The sequence below is a fragment of the Ovis canadensis genome, chromosome 5 (assembly GCF_042477335.2).
Source record: "Ovis canadensis isolate MfBH-ARS-UI-01 breed Bighorn chromosome 5, ARS-UI_OviCan_v2, whole genome shotgun sequence".
In the NCBI taxonomy this organism is placed as follows: Eukaryota; Metazoa; Chordata; class Mammalia; order Artiodactyla; family Bovidae; genus Ovis; species Ovis canadensis.
This window is the reverse complement of record NC_091249.1, coordinates 21,133,542-21,152,541: the sequence shown is the minus strand read 5'-3', so window position 1 is coordinate 21,152,541 and position 19,000 is coordinate 21,133,542. Positions and strand designations below refer to the sequence as shown.

Sequence of the window (19,000 nt, the reverse complement as noted above, 5' to 3'; positions counted from 1 at the left end):
CGTGCTGAACGCCATAAATGACTGAAACAAGCGCACGTGAAGGGCAGCTGAGGGGCGCCTGGCCCGGGCACTTACCCTCACAGCCCAGTGGGCCTCTGCAGAAGGCGGCGTGATCATCAGCGGGCTGCTGCTGTCGTGCTGAGGAGAGAGAGAGAGAGCCCACTGTAGCTGGCACCGAATTCTACTACAGGAGCGCGTGCTCACTGTGAGGGTAGCCATGTCACAGCGCTTTCAAAAGGGAGAAAGGTCCCAGAAAGGTAAACACAGAATTACCACATCACTCGGCAATTCTCCTCCTAGGTACAGACCCAAAAGAACTGAAAACAGGTGCGCAAACAATTCCCGGTACGTGAATTACTATGTCCACCGACAGACGAATGGACCAACACCACGAGGCAGACCCCAGAAAGCGGTCTTGCTCGGTCGTGGAAAGGCATGGGGTACCGACACAGGCTGCAGAGTGGGTGAGCCCTGAGAACACCATGCTGGGTGAGAGGAGCAAGACGCGCACATCTACACAGTGCAGAGACAGACAGCAGCGCAGCGCTGCCAAGGGCTGGGGGCAGGGTGGGGGCGCAGAATGGAGAATGACTGCTTCATGGGCGCACGGTTTCCTGTGGGGGACTACGGCAACGCTCTGGGGCAGACAGAGGAGACGGGCACACAATGCTGTGGATGCACTACGCAGCACCCAGTGGTCCATTTCTAAAATCAGTTTCAGATTATGTGGATCTCCCCGCAATTAAAAAAAATTAGAAAGAGAAAGCATGGAGAGAGACGCGAACAGATGAATTAGACAAGCGTGGAGGCTCCCGACACTTACGAACTTAGGCGGTGGCGTGTTCAGATGCAGGTTGCTCAAGGCGACTTCGTGGCCACTCTGTGCACAGGCCACCAGCCTCAGTGCAACATAGAAACCCTGCAAATCCAAGAGAGGGGGAACGCGTAAACCCCACCCCGCTGGCAACGGTGCCGGAGGCGCTGTCTGCAGTCAGGGGGTTTGGGGGACGAGGGGTTTCACTTCGCTTCAGCAGGGGAGCCCACACATGCTCAGGTCTCTTACAGACTCAAGTAGAACCGGTCTCACCCTGGGGGCACTTTTTAAATGAATGTGCTAAAACAGACTTAGCCCGTTGCTTTCTGAATGCTATAAAATTTCAATAGGTACATTTTCAGAAACAATGAGCCCTCAACATATAGGAAATGTTAGCGTGTACAGTTTTAAGTCTAAACGGTGGTTCAAATACGCACTGGCTTTTTAGAAATGGTTTGGAATAGACACAGCTGTTTGGGACTTGACAGTCATGATTCGGTGGATCCCCCTGGCCTCGTTGAACAGAGTATCCCCCACTCAACCCCGTTCCCCAGTGGCCAGATGTGGACTTCATCTCCCACACAGGGACAAAGGACCTGAACCAGGGGCCTTGCCTCCTCACCCTCCTCCGAAGTGAAGACTAGCCATGCCACAGGCTTAGGGGACTTGTGCAGGATCACCTAGTTTTTCTAAATTGATCAACAGGCCTAAGAACATGGATTCTTTTTAAAGCTATAAACACAATTATGGTTTTAAAATCTTCTTCATAGAAATGTGAGCACCAGAGCGGCCTTTCTCAGGCTGATGTCTACAGAACGTCCGTGTAGCACATAGAGAAATGGGAATATCAGTAAAGTTAGAAGAAGTGCATTCAGCAAAGATACCAGGGTTCTCGGGGCTTCCTTGGTGGTCCAGTGGTTAAGACACCACACTCCCGATGCAGGGGGCAGGGGTCTGATCACTGGTCAGGGAACTAAGATCCCACATGCCACGTGCTGCAGCCAAAAACTTTTTAAAAAGAGAAATAAAACAGGGTTCATTTCCACAAAGGTCCTCTGAACCCTTAACACACAAACGTACGCTACGAATCTCAAGCAAGGGAAGAGAAGCATATGGCGCTTACTCCACAGGTCAGATCATGGACAGTGATCCACAGCCCTTGGAACAGAGTTTGGGGAAAGACTGAACTAAAATACGACCAGTTAAAAATCATAAGTACTAGCTTCCCAGGTGGCGCAGTGGTGAAGAATCCAACTGCCAATACACAGAAAGCCTAAAGTACTATAACATTCCACTTACGGAATATTCTCAAAATGACGGGATTACATCACAGGAGGGACCAGTGGTTGCCAGGGTTCAGGGCATGACGCCCAGTGGGCAGCATGAGGGGGACTCTTCGGGGGCGGCGAGAATGTTCTAATCCTGACAGCGGCGGTGGTTCCTTGAATCCATGCAAGTGATACAATTACACAGAATTCTATACACCAGAGACCAAAACCACACCAAAGCGCCTATGAACGTGGTCAGCTCTGCGTTAGCCCTCTGGTCTAGCGTCACGTGGACCTGAGCACCGCGCTTCGGGGAGAGCAGGGGACGGACACACAGGAGCAATCTCCACTATTTTCTGCAACCTCCCTGAGAGTCTGAAGTTACAGAACATTTGGAAAACACCCGAATCACTTGTGACCACACAAATTATTAAAAAGACTATGCTAACCAGGAAACACGGCTCCAAGAGTTCAAGAGGCCTCTATTTTGAAATGAAACCTTGCCGCTTTAACAGTCTGATGGACCCACTTATGTCTGGTGACACCTGTCAGTGGCAACAAGGGAGGAAGTGCAGAGGTGACCTGGCCTGGGAGCTCTGGCCCCGCCCCTCCACTTACTCGGTGTGCACGTGTATGTACCTGTTTGTCCAAGTACCCTTTACCTTCTGGGTCGGCCAAGTCCCATATCTGTGGAAACACAAAAGGGCTCATGAGCGTGACCGCCGATCATTTCCTCAGCAAACAGGAGCCATGGTCGCCACTCACCGATACACGTGAGCCTTATGAATAGGTCCCAGCAGCCAGACTCAGACGAGGTGAACGGCCTGGACCCCTCCCTCTCCCCAGCGAGGCACACAGCAGGCAGCAGCACAGAGAACTCCCAAGGGTACCAGGCTCCAGGGCCAACGTAAGTCCAGAGCTAAGACCCCAAGAGCGCTCAGGCCCCTTGTCTGCTACCCAAGCAAAGGCGGGCAGCAACCGTTAAAGCATCTGCATCCACCCGTTATAGCCCCGAGAGGTTCGCAGGGGCCAGCCCGCTTCCCGAGAGGGGTGCAGACCCCAAGAAGAGGGGTCTGCACAGGCCAGTGTTCACCTGCCAGGGGAGCTCTGAGGGTGGTGGCAGAAAAGAAACCGCTATCGTTCATCACCTACCTTCCCAAGGATAATGTCTGAGAGCCCAGACTTCTTTAGGAAAAGTGCGGCTTCACTCGCCCCAACTCGCCCTGTGTATGCCGGATCTACCTGGAATTGGGGAGCAACACTTGAGGTAAGGCTTTGGCAGCCGAGCAGGAGGTGAAGCAACACCCGTGCCACTGGCTGCTAGCTGACAGCTGGGAAACAGAAAGGCAGGGAAGGCCTCTCTGGGTTGCAGTTCACAGCTGGGGGGTTCCAAGTCACTCCCTCTCCAAACTCAATCCAGAAAGACACTAGTGAAAACTTACCTGCTTGTAGTAAGACTCATATAATGGACTTCCAGCGGGAATCTGTTAAAAAAACCACAGACATTGGTCAAATGTGGACACAAAGCCTCTCTTTAAAAAAAGTGTCATCCCCTCAATCTGTCATCACCAAAATACATAAATATTAAAATCAAAATGGAGGCACTTTAAATGTCCTCTCTACACAGACTCCCTGGAGGAGGAAATGGCAACCCACTCCAGTATTCTTGCTTGGGAAATCTCATGGACAGAGGAGCCTGTCGGGCTCCAGTCCATGGGGTTGCAAGGAGTCAGACACGACTGAGTGACTTCACAACAAAAAAACACAGACTGGAGTTTATTCTCAGACAGACATCTGACACTTCCTCAGTTTAGAACAAGGAAATGCTAATGCTCTCAAATAAGTCCTGACTCCAACACAAACCAGGCGGTCATTCAGGAAGGAGTTGGTTTCCATTCACTGACCGATGGGATTTCAGTGCATCCGGGAACTCATGGGGAACAGACACCATTATCCTCTGAGACTGTTCTCTGGCTCCAGAACCGGAACAGGAGCCTTCGCAAGTCACCATGAATCACCAGTCACACCAGCTTCAGACTGGTTTTCCTGCTCCAAGGCTTATTCCCACCCCTCTGGTCTTCCTCCAGCTACCCACCCGAAGGACTGGGCAAAAAGGCGCTGACCAGCCCCAGGCACCAGGAAAGACGTGGCCAGTGACAGCTCCCACTATGACAGGCAGGAAGTTCAAAGTCCTCAGCTTGGCACGGAAGACACTCCACGTTCCGGCCATCAGATTTCCTAAGATACTGCTGTTCAGAGAAGATAACCACCTGATCTACAGCCAAGAGGCTAACTGAGACACGCCTGGATTCAGCTTGCTACTAAGTCACTTCAGCCATGTCTGGATTCAGCTTAACTTCCTCACTCGCTTAGTCGTGTCCGACTCTTTGCAACCCCGTGGACTGTAGCCCACCAGGCTCCTCTGTCCATGGGATTCTCCAGGCAGGAATACTGGAGTGGGTTGCCATTTCCTTCTCCAGGGGATCTTCCCGACCCAGGGATCGAACCCAGGTCTCCCATATTGCAGGCAGACACTTTAACCAAGGGTTAAAGGATTTACCCAGGGTCTGAGCCAAGTGGAGGCCAAACCCTCACACATCCAGCAGTGTCTGTGGTCTCTTTCCAGCCTCAGCAAGTCGCCCCCAGTGGCGAGGAGAGGATCTGCAGGAGTGTGCCAGCAGGGGCAGGATCTCAGCACCTCTAAGGTGCTGGCTGTAAAGGCTCTTACACGTGCTGGTCTTTTACTGCCTGAAAGGAAAAAGGCAGGACACCGCAAAGGTGCTGTTGACTTAGGGAGCTGAGAAAAGCGAAGAAGACAACAGTATGCTTAATCGTATGGAAGAACAGGTGTACACACAGCTAAAGAGAAAGCCAGGAAAAATGAGTCCTGGATGACAGGTGGGGTAACAGTGTTCATTTTAAAAGTCTTCAGACACTGTTGTGCAATGTTTCATAATGAATAAAACGAGGGAGGTGGGTTCCTTTCAGCTACAATCACTGACTTGAACCAGCCCAACACTTGCATACTACTGTGTGGTAGAAAGTCACTTCAGTTTAAAAATAATCCCCAGCTTACGGTCAGCTTCTCCGGGGGATGGCAACACCTGCACACACAGGAAGAAGTGAAAGCACAAGAACAGCAGCAACAGAGAATGGAGACAGAAGAGAGGGAGCACAGAGGCCCGAAAGGGGGGCGGAGGAGAGTCAGAACACAAGAAAGAGGGGAAGTCCTGAAAAGGCAGAAAAAGAGAGGCAGAGAAATACGAGAAAGCGAGAAACGGGACTTCCCTGGCGGTCCCGTGGCTAAGACTCCACTTTCCCAATGCAGAAGCCCGCGGTTCAGCCCCTGGTCAGGGAACCACTCTCCGCAAGTCGTAACTAAGACTTCCCTCAAGCTGCACCTAAGACCCGCTGCACCCAAAATGAATAAATAAATATTTTTAAAATATACCGCTATGTGATAAAGATATCTTTTAAAAAAAGGCAAGAAAGGAGGGTAAAGACCGATGCTTGAGAAAGAAAAGACAACGACACCATGGGAAGAAACGAAGGGCTAAGTGGGGACTTCCCTGACAGGCCGGTGGTTAGGACTCGGTGCTTCCATTGCCATGGGCCCAGGGTCAAGCTCTGGTCAGGGAATTAAGATTCGGCAAGCAGTGCGGCACGGCCGAAAAGAAAGCTAAGTGTACAGCAGCTACAGCAACTCCCTGGCTGGCAGCTTCCTCCCGCCCTGGGCCCTTGCAGATACCATTCTGGGGGAGGCTTAGCTTCTAATGACTTAGACAGGAATGGCCACCATCACACCCTGTTTGATCGCCAGAATTTAAAATTCCACATGAAATCACAGAATTCAACAGCAAAAAACCAAACAACCCACTATGACTTGAAGTCTTCATATGCCTGTGAAGAAATAGGCAGAGGATCTGAACACACATTTTTCCAAAGAAAGCATTGCAGATGACCAACAGGCACGTGGAAAGACACTCAACATCACTGGTCACTGAGTGAGTGAGTGAAGTTGCTCAGTCGTGTCCGACTCTTTGCGACCCCACAGACTATAGCCTACCAGGCTCCTCGGATAGGGAAAGGCAAATCAAGAAGTACAGTATCCCACCTCACACTGGTCAGAAAGGCTAGCATCAAAAAGACTGAAAAATAACAAGCACTGGTGAGGATGTGGAGAAAAGGGAGCCCTCCAACACTGCTGGTGGGGTGTAAGTGGCCACGGCTGCTAGGAAAGACAGTAAGGAGAGTCCTCAGAAAATTGAAAACAGAAATGCCACTCGATCCAGCAATTTCACTTCTGGGTGCTTATCCAAAGGAAATGAGGACACTAACTCGAAGGAGAACAAACAAACACGTCCATGTTCACCGGGGCATTGTTTACAACAGCCAAGACCTGGGAGCAACCTAAATATTTACTCACTGATGGATCAATGGATAAAGAAGGCATGGTGTGTACACACACATTCAGAGGAATACTGCTCAGTCCTTAAAGAGGGAGACCTTGCCAACTGGCTGAACCCTGAGGGCATCACGCTAAGTGAAATAAGTTAGACCGGGAAAGACAATCTCACTTGCATGTGGATCTAAAACACAAAAAGCCACACCCACAGATACAGAGAACAGAAGGATGGCTGCCGGAGGTGGGAACAGGGGGTGGGCAAAATGGGTAAAGGTGGTCAAAAGGTACAAGCTTCTCGCTAGTTAATATTACTGTATCGTATACTGGAAGTTACTAAGAGGATATCTTAAAAGGTCTCATCACAAGGAAAGAAATTTTATAACTATGTGTGGTGACGGATGGCAAGTACTGTGATCGTTTCACAACATGAATAACAAATAAATAAATGACGAATAACAAATCACCACACTGTACACGTGCGACTAACATAATGTTATATAGGTCAACTGCAAGGTCTACATGCTCTCAAAACACATCACCCCGGAGGAATAAGACCAAGAGAGGAGGCAGAGTCGGGCCGGCTGTCTGTCACCTCTCAGCAAAGGTGGTGGTGCTGGGTCCCGACAGTACACCATGTGCTCGCGACTCGTGGGAGCAGAACGCAAGACCGCAGGGACCCCTCCCCCGACCTGGACAAAGGTCCGCTTGCTGCCAGCAAGCGGAGTGGCGTGGCTCTGAAACGGATTCCCAGTGGTTATTTCTTTTAAGATCTCATGGCAGGCAGGAGAGAGGTTTCTAAGCTACTGTGATTCCAGTGAAAAACAGAGTTATGGTACTTGGAGCACTGAGGGTTAATAACTGTCTCAAACTTCCCAAATGCTTCTGAATCAGATCCACGATCAGGAGAAACAAGACCCCAAACAGTCCAGAAAAGGCCCTGAAGCCCCAGGCCCCGAAGCCTGGACTGTCAGTGCTAAGGACTCCTCTCACAGGCAATCTGCACTCAGAGGTCAATCCCAAACGACCCGCAACTAATGGGAAACCAGAGTATGCCTCACTCATTCCTCACTAAACACAGGGATCCGTCTGGGTAACCGGGGACAATGACAGCAGTGAAGAGGTTCTGATTTAATCACACACGTCAGCCACTACATAAGCAGAAGGGGGCGGGAAAGGGGAACCATCGGCAGCTCTAACTGGCACTTCCTCTTACCACACAACTTCCCTCCAGGGACAGTGGAGTCACGCCTGCCAGCTGCCCAATACAGGACTGCAACAAAACCGAAGACAAAGGCTGCGAAGGCCTCGAGCCCCTGGATGACAGGCAGACGCCTTGGACACAAACAGCTCACTGGTGCGGGCAGCCACGCTGCTAGGACAGAGCCCCCTAAGTGCTGAGAGTGGGCACCAGAGCTGCCCACCCCTGCCCAACCCCAAAGTGAGGCCAGGGCAAAGGCAGAAAGGGAACAGGCCAGGGGACAAGGCCGTCAGTGTTCAGAGGCTGCGGACAGCTCAGAGACGGCTTCAAGAACGGAAGTCAGACAGAGCCTGTGCAGGAGGGCATTCTCCTCCACCAGCCCAGGGTGCTAACAAGCCATCTTTGACTCCGAATTATTCACCGACATTCAGTATAACTTTCACTTTGGGGACTTTCCTGTTGGTCCAGTGGCGAAGACTCCGTGCTCCCACTGCAGGGGTCCCAGGTTCAAACCCTGGTCAGGGAACTAGATCCCACATGCCACAACTAAGACTTGGCACACCCAAATAAATAAATAACCTGTGAATCTGACCTTTCAGCTGGTCTCCTAAAATACTAAGAAACGTTCCCAGGGCCTCTTCACTCTATCCTCCAGCCCAGAAGCGAAAGTCGCTCAGTCGTGTCTGAGTTTGCAACCATGGACTATACAGGCTATGGAATTCTCCAGGCCAGAATACTGGAGTGGGTAGCCTTTCCCTTCTCCAGGGGGTCTTCCCAACCCAGGGACCAAACCCAGGTCTCCCGCATTGCAGGTGGATTCTTTACCAGCTGAGCCACAGGGGAGCCCAAGAGGCAACGTACAAACGGGGAGCGAGGCAGGGGAACACAGCCGGGAACAAGTCCACATCCTTCTGCTGGGAGGCCTTTAAAACTCCACAGTTCATGCAAGTGTGTGTAATTTTAACACCTGGGGAAAAGCAGCTTGAGATGAGGAACACGCCAGTACTACTTTGGAGGGGAAGCCCTGAGGATTGGGCTTCCTAATCCTCTCAGGACTGAGTCCATCAGCTCGGATTCCTGCTTTCATACAGGGCAGGAGCTCTTCCGCAAAACAAAATCACGATCGCTTGCCTGGCTTGCTTCAAAACATTTGTAACATAAACCCATTTTCATGTTTAAACTTTTAGAAAAAAGTATTTATAATTCCTTGATCTGATAAATAGTGGCTCACATTTACTGAACGCTCAGTTTTCTATCCTGTATCTCAATTAATTGTTTCCAACAATGCTACAGGGCAGATACTACTGTTTGCCCCCATATATGGGTGAAGGGACCGAAGTTATCTTGCACGGGGTCACACAGCCCAGGAGTGATGGAGCCAGAGGAGACCAGGCCGTGGGACACAAACCCACTCTGCACTCTGCAAAAACAGCCAGGGCATGACAGAGCTGGACACAGAGCCACTGCACAGCCTCCTGAGCAGGCTCGCCTGAGAAGATGCAAACACGTGACTGTATCGTGGCAGACTGCAGTCAACGGACGTGGTCAAAGTGCAACACTTGACTTAAGCACAAGAACCAGGGCAGCCTGCCATTTCCTCAGGAAAACTGAGACTCCATAATGGCCGCAGTTTTCAAAGCTATTGCCAAGTTTTGCAGGAAGTTAGGCACATACCACCAGAAGACATCCCTGTGTGAGTTCCTACTTGGAAAACCAGATGCTGAGACCAAAACAGGGCTAGAGAAGTGCTCACTTGATAATCCCTGCATTTCACCTTCCTCATAAGTTCCCCCAGCGGTGTGCACAACCATCACCCCGGCTATGTGCACAACCATCACCCCGGCGGTGCGCACAACCATCACCCCACCCCAGCTGTGTGCACAGCCATCACCCCGGCAGTGTGTACAACCATCACCCCGGCAGTGTGCACAACCATCACCCTACCCCGGCTGTGTGCACAACCATCACCCTGGCGGTGTGCACAACCATCACCCCGGCTGTGTGTACAGCCCTCCAGGCAGGCCAGACCACACTCTGCGGGTAAGGAAACCAAGATATAACTCAGTAGCTGTCACAGAGCATCAGCAAACACTGCGGCATCCGGAACCTCCCTGAAACTGACAGCCCCCTCCAACTGCTGGACCCGAGGCTCCTAAGCCAGGGCTGAGGGGAACAGTGCAGGAAGAACTGAGACAGGAGAAACAGCCTTCGTAAATCCTGAGGAAAGAGATGCCCCAATTTTAAAAGGCTAGCCAAGGAGAAGAAAAAGGCGATTCTGAAAGAAGGGATGCAGCAGAGCTAGGGGAGATGTTCAGTTTAGATACTGCAAAACTGAAGGAAATGCCAGTGTTTGCTATCAGGCTGGCAAAGGCGCAAATGCGACCTGAGCCCTGCCAGTGGGAAAATTAGGTGGGTGGAGGGGTCTTCTGGAGGCCAATGCAACATGTGGTACACGTGCATGCCCCTGACACGCAGGTCTAACATGATTCCGCCAAGTCTTCGTTGACACAAATACGATTACTCTACAATTTATACAGAAAGCCAAAGGAACTAAGATAGCTAGAACAATGTTGCAAAGGAATAGAGTGGGAGGACTCTGTCCACCCCATCCTAAGGCTTGCTATCAAGTTCCAGTAATCCAGTCAGTGTGGCACTGATGGTGGGAAAGACACACAAAACTGTGGGCACGACAGCCAGCCAGACACAGGCCCGCGCAGGTGTGCCCAATTGTGGGCACGACAGCCAGCCATGCCCGACACAGGCCCGCGTAGGTGTGCCCAACCATGGGCACGACAGCCAGCCAGACACAGGCCTGCGTAGGTGTGCCCAACCGTGGGCACGATAGCCAGCCAGACACAGGCCCGCGTAGGTGTGCCCAACCGTGGGCACGACAGCCAGCCATGCCCGACACAGGCCCGCGTAGGTGTGCCCAACCAACTTCTGACAAAGGCGCTGGAGCCAGCCAGGAGGAAAGAGGCCCATGTCCACAAACGGTGCTGGAGCAACTGGCCATCCTCCAGAGGGAGAAAACGAACCTGGAGACATTCAGTCTCATACTTTCTACAAAATTAATTCCAAAGAGATCAAGAACTTAAATGTAAAGCCAGAAAACTTTCAGGGAAAAACACAAAGGAGAAAATATTCAGAATTGGGGGCTGAGGAGAGAGTTCAGACTTGCCACTGAAAGCCTGATTAAAAAGGAAATAAAAAAAGGAAATCGATAAACTGGACCTCAACAAAATTTAAAATGTTTGATCTATGAAAGACTCTGATAAGTGGATGCAAAGACAAGTCGCAGACTAGGAGGAAATACTGCTGACGCTTGAACACTGACTGGAGGTTAGGGCACCCACCCGCTGCACAGTCGAAAATCCAAGGGCAGCTTATAGTCGGCCCTCTATACACGGCTCCTCTGTTCTACATCTGTGGAGTCAACCAAACTCGGATCAAGTAGTACTTGATTGTAGTACACATTTACTTTTAAAAAAAGTTTTAAAAATAAAGAAACAGAGGCCACTCCTTCAGGGTTGGCCCGCTCAAGAAAGTAAAAAGAAACAATTCACATAGAAGTGGACCTGCACAGTTCAAACCTGTGTTGCTCAAGGGCAACTGTGTTTGCAAATCACCCATCCAACAAAGGACTAGTACCTGGAATACACAGAGTAAAAGTGAAAGCGTAAGTCGCTCAGCCGTGTCCGACTCTCTGCGACCCCGTGGACTGTAGCCTGCCAGGCTCCTCTGTCCGTGGAACTCTGCAGGTAAGAATACTGGAGTGGGAAGCCATGCCCTTCTCCAGGGGATCTTCCTGACCCAGGGATCAACATGGGTGTCCCACACTGCAGGCAGATTCTTTACCATCTGGGCCACCAGAGAAGCCAGGAAGAAATACAACTCTCAAAACTCAACAACACAAAAAGGAAAGAATTCAATGAGAACATGAGCGAAAGACATGAAGGGACATCTCACTAAACAGGATGTACAGACGGCAAGCAAGGACGTGACAAGATGGCCAGTGTGCCTTCAGCTGCGAAGGCGGGTTAAAAGCCACAGGGACAATATACTGTAATAACCTACACTGGAAAAGAGTCTGAGACGCTCTACTCATAACCAGATCACTTCTCTGTGCATCTGAAACTAACCCAATATTGCAAATCAACCATACTTCAAGTAAAAAAAAAAAAATTCTCTTGAGAAACCACAGTATGAGGCCACCACATAGCTATCAGAACAGCTGAAACAGCAAGCAGTGACACTGGGAAGCATGCAGAGAATCTAGGTCACTTATACACGGCTGCTGGGAGTGGAAAAAGGGTCAATCACTCTGGAAAACAGCCGGGCATGCAGTTTCCTAAAACACAAAACAAAACTAACTAAACGCGCAACTGTGACTATCCTGGGCATTCAGAGAAAGGAAGATTCAAATTCACAGAATATCCCGTACTCAACGCTGAGTGCAGCTTTGTTACTAATAGTCTCCCAAACCTGAAAGCACGCCAGACCTCCTTCAGCGGGTTTTCGCTCTAACGGACCATGTCCCACGCACCATGGAATACTACCTGGCAGTGAAAAGGCATCAGCTCCGGAGAGACACAACAACCCAGCAGAATCTCCAGAGCACGACTGCAGTGGTGGTGGCTCAGTTGCTCAGTCGTGTTCGACTCTTTACGACCCCAGGGACTGCAGCCCACCAGGCTCCTCTGTCCATTCCCAGGCAACAATACTGGAGTGGGTTGCCATCTCCTTCTCCAGGGGATCTTCCTGACCCAGGGATCAAACCCACGGCTCCGGCATTGGCAGGTGGATTCTCTACCACTGAGCCCCCAGGGAGCCCCGGGAGCTATGCTGAGTGGAAAAGGCCAGTCTCCAAAGCTCCACACTGCGTGAGTCCAATGCACACAATCAAAGTGCCAGAATTACAGAGGCGAGCAGCTCAGTGGTTGCCAAGGGCTAAGGAAGGAACGGGGTAGGAGGGAAGAGGGTGTGGCTGTAAAAGGGCCACCAGAGAGATCCCTGCGGGGATGGAGCTGCTCTGCATCCAAGTGCAGAGCACCGACTTTCTGGTCGGACGGCGTCCTGTGCGTGCGCGCAGTCCCTCAGCCGTGTCCGACTCTGCGCAACCCCACAGACTGTAGCCCGCTAGGCTCCTCTGTCCGTGGGGATTCTCCAGGCAGGAACACTGGAGTGGACTGCCACCAAACTTTAAAAGTTTTAAAAAGAGACTCAGGAGATTTCACAACCAAATGCAAAGTGATATTTTTAGATAACTAGGGAAATCTGAATTATGGACTGGGTATCAGATAATACTAAGCAATTCTTACTAACTGTTTTATGTTGTGGTAGGGCATGGCGGTGATGTAAAAGAAAACAGTCTCAACTACTAGAGGTGCATACTGAAATATGATTTTTTTAAGTATTTATTTATTTTGCTGCTCTGAAGCCTTCAAAGCCACATGCAAACTTCTTCGTTGCGGTATGTGCGATTTAGTTCCCTGACCTGAGGCCAAACCCAGGAGCCCTGAACTGGGAGTGTAGAGTCTTAGCCATTGGACCATCAAGGAAGTCTCGAAATAGGATTTCTAAGGTAAAAACAAACTTGGATAAAGATATTGGCAAAATGTTGGCCTCTGCTGTGAACTGGTGGTGAGTACATGGGAGTTCATTAAATTCTTCCCTCTGCTTTTAGTGTGTTTAAAATTTTCATATAACTAAAGACCAACATTTGATGTTTCTGCTCTGGGAAGGATTCTCATGGTACAAGCTGCTTCAGGTTCAAGCGTGATAAATGAAGAACAGCTTCACCACTGGCAGGATCGTGCTTTTGCCAAATAATAAAATCCAGAATTTCTTTAACACACAACCCCAGGGATTCAGTGATGATCAGATATGCAGGAAGGCAGAAGGGCAAGAAGGTTGGATCCGAGTGCCCTTCTTGTGTGCGGGGACTGCAGCTGACAGTGGAGGACCGAAGGCAGTCAGCAACTGGTTAAGCCGATAAACGAATCACTGTGTCTCCCTGGGTCAGAATGCCATCAGCAGTAAAAGCAGTCCAGGCAGAACCTCTATGAAGCCTGCTGAAGTGAAAGGGCCAGAGCAGAAGCCCGGTGATGGCCCCGCTGGTGAGCACACAGCAGCCAGGTGCACGGGGACCTAAGCCTGGCGGGACGGACACACACGTGTGCAATGGCCCTTCCCGTGAACGGGGGGCCTCCCTTGGCTTCCGGAGTTCCCCAGGTAACACACCCTGCTTTTAGGACAGAAAAGGGAAAAGGAGGCGTGGCAGACGAGGGTCTGAAGGAAGACACATGCCTCTCCCTGGAGACCCAAACAGCGCCGCGAGGAAGGACCGTGAAAGGGCACACCCGGCACGCGGCACAGAAGGCAGGGCCTCCCTGCGACCCATGCAGACCTCAGGGGGGTTACGCTCATAGTCCCCGCCTGCACGGAGACTCCCCAGGTGGCACAGAGGTAAAGACTCCGCCTCAACGCAGGAGAGGCAGGACTCCGCCTCAACGCAGGAGAGGCAGGACTCCGCCTCAACGCAAGAGAGGCAGGAAGTTCAGGTTCGATCCCCGGGTGAGGAAGAGCCCCTGGAGAAGGAAATGACAACCCACTGCAGTATTCTTGCCTGGACAATTCCATGAAGAGAAGAGCCTGGCGGGCTGTGGTCCATGGGGCTGCAAAAAGCTGGACACGAATGAGCAACTGAGCACATACACACAAGGAGAACCACGGAGCAAGGGCGTCCAGGACGTGCAGACACACCGCTCACATCAGGGTGGACAGGGCAGGCAGGAGGAGGTCAGGGCGGGAAGCCACTTGGGGGAACACAGAATCAAGGTGTGACAGCTTCCACGCTCCCGGCAGACCAGAGCTCTCCGCCCCATCTACCAGAAACGGAAGGGAGAAAGGAATGAAGTCAGTGGAGGCCGCCTTCTGGCTCCAACACGCTGATCCACGCGGGATGCAGGACCTACGCGGAGCCCTGACGTTCCCCAAGAAAGCCTCTGCCCACACCTCTCGGCCAGGTCTTCCCATCACCAGGGGAAGCGGAACCGCACAGAGGTCAAGAGCGCTGCCACACATACGTAGACTCAAGGCCTATCCCACCGCTGGGATGCTGTGCCACCCTGCCTGAGAGGGTAACAGCAGGGACAGGGGTCTCCAATCGGAGGAAAGAGGCTGCAAGTGTCAGACGTTTTTCTCTCTCTTAAGCGGCAGGAGGAAACACACTAGCAATATTTTTTTCCTTCTCTATACAAATTTAAAAGGGGGTTTCTCTTAAAATACTGTGTTGCCATAATGACACCTGGTTTCAACTGAAGGTAACTATTCTCAAACCTTGAGATAACCAATGCATTTTTCTTATGAAAATGCTTGTCTTAAGCTATGCTAACATGCTATGCATTTACCCCAAACTCTGTCTTCAAGTCGGTTCTGCCTAATGGCTCAGAACCTGCTTGACAAATCAGTCTGTTATACTCAGATATTGCTCCCCTAATCTATGTAAACGAAACTATTTGTATGGTGATCTGCCCTTCTACAAGATTCAAGCTGATCATTTTATGGCCCGGGATGAACCTTTTGGTGCCAAGATTATCCCAAAATGCATCTTACGGGTGAGGGGCCTGGTGCCATCCTGCGTTTTAAGACATTCCTTTCTTTCATTAACAGACTGCTCGTGACTATATAACATCCAGCTGAAGACTAGCAGGGGGTACTCTTTCTGCCCTCTTCTGATGCCTATGTCAGAGGCTTTCTCTATCTCCTCTATACTTTAATAAAACTTTATTACACAAAAGCTCTGAGCAATCAAGCTTCGTCTCTGGCCCCGGATTGAAATCTCCTCCGGGGGCCAAGAACCCCGGCATCTTCGTGTCGTTCAGCAACAACCTTTCATGGGGAGGCTGAGCAGCCTTTCTGCGCCTTGATTTCTTCATTTGGGAAAAAAAAGGACACGGACGCCCGCCGCTGCCGCTGACACGCGGTGAGTACTCGACAAACACTGGCCTGTCAAGTCCTATCCTCCTTCCACCGGCTCCTTTATGCCCAGAGATGCCCACCCCTTCACGACTGCATCTCAAACCACCAAGCTCCTCCAGCCCCTCAAGACAGTGGCGCGCCCTGGGATTTGCCAGTTTTCTGCTCTTGACTTACGAATTCATTCATTCACTTACTGAACGCGCACACAGTGGGCTTCCCCGGTGGCTCAGTGGTAAAGAATCCACCTGCCAGTGCAAGGGACGTGGGTTCACATCTTGAGCTCTGAGGCTCAAGCAAGGGGAGAGGCAGGCGAAGTGAGCCCAGGACTCTAGCGCCGGAGCCTCGGATGTGACAACGGGAGGCGCGTCCCGGGCCTGCAGAGTCAGAGGGGCAGGACAGGGATGGGCAGGGCCGGCCCTTCAGCACGTCCCCCAGCAGGGACTCGGGGTCACTCAGCACCATTTCAGTGAGACGACAGGTCTGCCCACCCCTCGTTGGGAGGTCAGAACATCATCTCATCCTCCTAAAGGCACGCTGAGCAGATGCGCCCGTGAGGAGGAGAACCGAGCATACACTCAGCTGCTGGGAGTGGGCGACAGCAGGGGGTGGAGGAAGCTGGGGAGACACTGCCCGTCCTCCAGGACGCTGCCCACTAACACAGCCATCCGTGGTGCAGCAACTCACGGAACAGGGGCTGCTCACCCTGAACATGTCTCTCTGGAGGTCTTGACGGGGCATCGAGGTGGCAATCCCTTCTCCACTCCACAGTACCTATGGCCTGCCGGCCTGGTTCTGGGCACTGGCCTCGGCTGAGCTGCAACAGTGAATAAGGGGTTCCCCCTCAGCCTCCTGGAGCTCCTGCTCTGGAGGAGGCGTTAGACATGACAATGAAAACAGCCGGGCACAAGTGCTGTGAGGAAAAGGCGTGATGGGGAGCGACGCAGGGGCCACAGACACAGGCCGCAGGGAGAGCAGCCGGCGGCCACCGTGGCCGAGTCTGCCTGAGGGGACCCCAGACGCTGAGCACACGCGCGGAAGCGGGCCCCGACTGAGCCAGAAGGAGGCGCCACTGGCAGGAAAACTCCCAGGGGGTGGGGTCCTGGGGGGAATGCCAGGCACAGAGGGAGGGGTACGGGACTGAGTGCGGCCACACAGCCACACGGTGGCGCAGGTGGGCGGGACAGGAAAGGGACCTTGCCCAGGCCACCTGGAGGGAGCAGGGAGCAGCTTCCAGCCCCAAACTCCTGCTTAAGATCAACGCAGCCCTGGCCTCCCTGAATCCCTGTGTGTGTGTGTTAGTCGCTCAGTCGTGTCTGACTCTTTGTGACCCCATGGACTGTAGCTCGCCAGGCTCCTCTGTCCATGGAATTCTCCAGGTAAGAATACTAGAGCGGGTTGCCATGCCCTTCTCCAGGGGATCTTCCACACCCAGGGATCAAACCTGGGTCTCCTGCACTGCAGGCAGATTCTTTAGCCTCTGAGCTACCAAGGAAGCTCATAGCCCTCCTAGACACGGCTCCTCTGGGCGTCTCAGAGAACAGCCCCTCCCCCATCACGTCCATTCTCTCTTCCCTTCCTCCATCTGGGGGACCAAGCCCTGCAGAGATGCACAGGGGTGACACCTTAGCAGTCAGTGCCCCCTACACACAGCAGGGCACTGGCTGCCCTCCTTGAAGGTGCCCACTTCTCACAGTGGTTCCAACGACCCCCAGGCGTGCCCTGTTGTTCTCAGTCATGTCCGACTCTGTGTGACCACATACTGCGGCCAGCCGGGTCCTCTGTCCATGGGGTTCTCCAGGCAAGAGTACTGGAGCGGGTTGCCGTTTCCTTCTCCAGGGGATCTTCCCAACCCAGGGATCAAACCCGAGTCTCCTATGTCTCCTGCATTACAGGGGGATTCTTTACCATTGAGCCACCAGGCAAGGCCCAAGCATGCCCTGCTACTGCTGCTGCTGCTAAGTCACTTCAGTCGTGTCCGACTCTGTGTGACCCCAGAGACAGCAGCCCACCAGGCTCCCCCGTCCCTGGGATTCTCCAGGCAAGAACACTGGAGTGGGCTGCCATTTCCTTCTCCAATGCATGAAAGTGAGGTCGCTCAGTCGTGTCTGACTCTTAGCGACCCCGTGGACTGCAGCCCACCAGGCTCCTCCGCCCATGGGAGTTTCCAGGCGAGAGCGCTGGAGTGGGCGCCACTGCCTTCTCCAGAGCATGCTCTGAGCCTTCCCCAAATCCCTTTCTACATCGGCCACCCGGGGTCCCAACATCCCTGCCATCTGACCACTGGCGCAACAGGACACCAGGACTGGGCCAGCAGCTCTCCCTGCCGCCTCCCTGCTCCCCTCTGCAGGTGGCACCGTCAGGCCTCCCGGCGCCCACTGCTCTGTAGAGCCCAGGGCTCTCGGAGTTCCCAGCACCGAGCCAGGCTCCCCAGTTCCACAGTGAGTGAAAAGACAGTCCCTGCCACCACAGGGAAGAGCATGAGGTCTGGTCAGAGAAAACCACAGAGGCAGAAGAGCAAAGGCGCGGGCAGGGAGAGCGCAGCAAGGAGGCCTCGTCCTGAAGGAGGGAAGGGTCAGGCAGACAAAGCAGCGGGGGCGGCCTTCCAACCCGAGCCGGGCTCCGCACACACCTCGGCCTCTCAGCTGGCACCCGCGCTCGCCCGCTCCCCTCCCCACCCCACTTGGCACAGGGTCACAACTCCGCTCAGAAAGACCCTCGGTGGTTGCTGAAGGAGTATGGCGTGCCACTTGGTCGTGCCCGCTACATGCTCCACCGCCACCTTCTGGCCCTGATGGCCCAACTTCCCCGCAAACTCACCTGTGCACACACAAACACACACTCTCACTGGCTCGCAGACACACACAGCCGTCAAACCCTGCCGGCCCTCCCTCCCGGCCTGGCGGATGCTCCCCTCTGCACGCTGTGCTCCTCTCACCCTGTCTGAGCGCGGATCACCCCTAGTGGGGCGTGTGGCTGTGAGCGTCTGCCTGCTGAAAGCCAATTACCTGCCAGCCCCCACACCAAATCTCCAGCTGTAGGTAGTCGTCGGAATTCCCCACTGAGATGAGTCCCTCTCTCCCACGCTTCCGTTTTACAAAAGAGACACTTCTTCAAGCCTAATTTACGTTAAGACTACTGTATTGCCTGGGCCCCCTTCCCTATATTTCGCTTCTTGGGGGATGGAGTTTCACACTCACATGTTGTGAGCTCCACCCACAACACTGGGTCAGGAAAAGGTTGTTCGTGGGATGGATGAGAATGAGATGGCGCCTTGGAAGGGAGGGGGTGAGATGGGTGGGAGGGGGTAAGCCCTCGGGCAGACAAGGCTTCCACCT

General features: G+C 52.7%; 1 protein-coding gene across 34 annotated transcripts in view; it reads right to left on the bottom strand.

The window, feature by feature from the left end:
- Positions 1 to 19,000, bottom strand: part of EPS15L1 (epidermal growth factor receptor pathway substrate 15 like 1) — a 110,989-nt gene that overhangs the window by 81,641 nt on the left and 10,348 nt on the right. For 15 of the 34 annotated variants that reach the window (XR_011256929.1, XR_011256931.1, XR_011256930.1 and 12 more), the window contains exons 2-6: positions 3,525 to 3,566; positions 3,235 to 3,324; positions 2,722 to 2,769; positions 824 to 919; positions 76 to 138 (exon numbers count right to left, since the gene is read on the bottom strand). Coding sequence is in view for 29 of the 34 variants with exons in the window: in XM_069589180.1 (XP_069445281.1) it covers positions 76 to 138; positions 824 to 919; positions 2,722 to 2,769; positions 3,235 to 3,324; positions 3,525 to 3,566 (339 nt within the window). In the remaining 5 variants the exon portion in view is untranslated. Of the gene's footprint in view, positions 1 to 75; positions 139 to 823; positions 920 to 2,700; positions 2,770 to 3,234; positions 3,325 to 3,524; positions 3,567 to 12,241; positions 12,577 to 19,000 lie in introns of those variants that run through there. The other 19 variants (XR_011256932.1, XR_011256933.1, XM_069589151.1 and 16 more) reach the window with 3 other exon arrangements.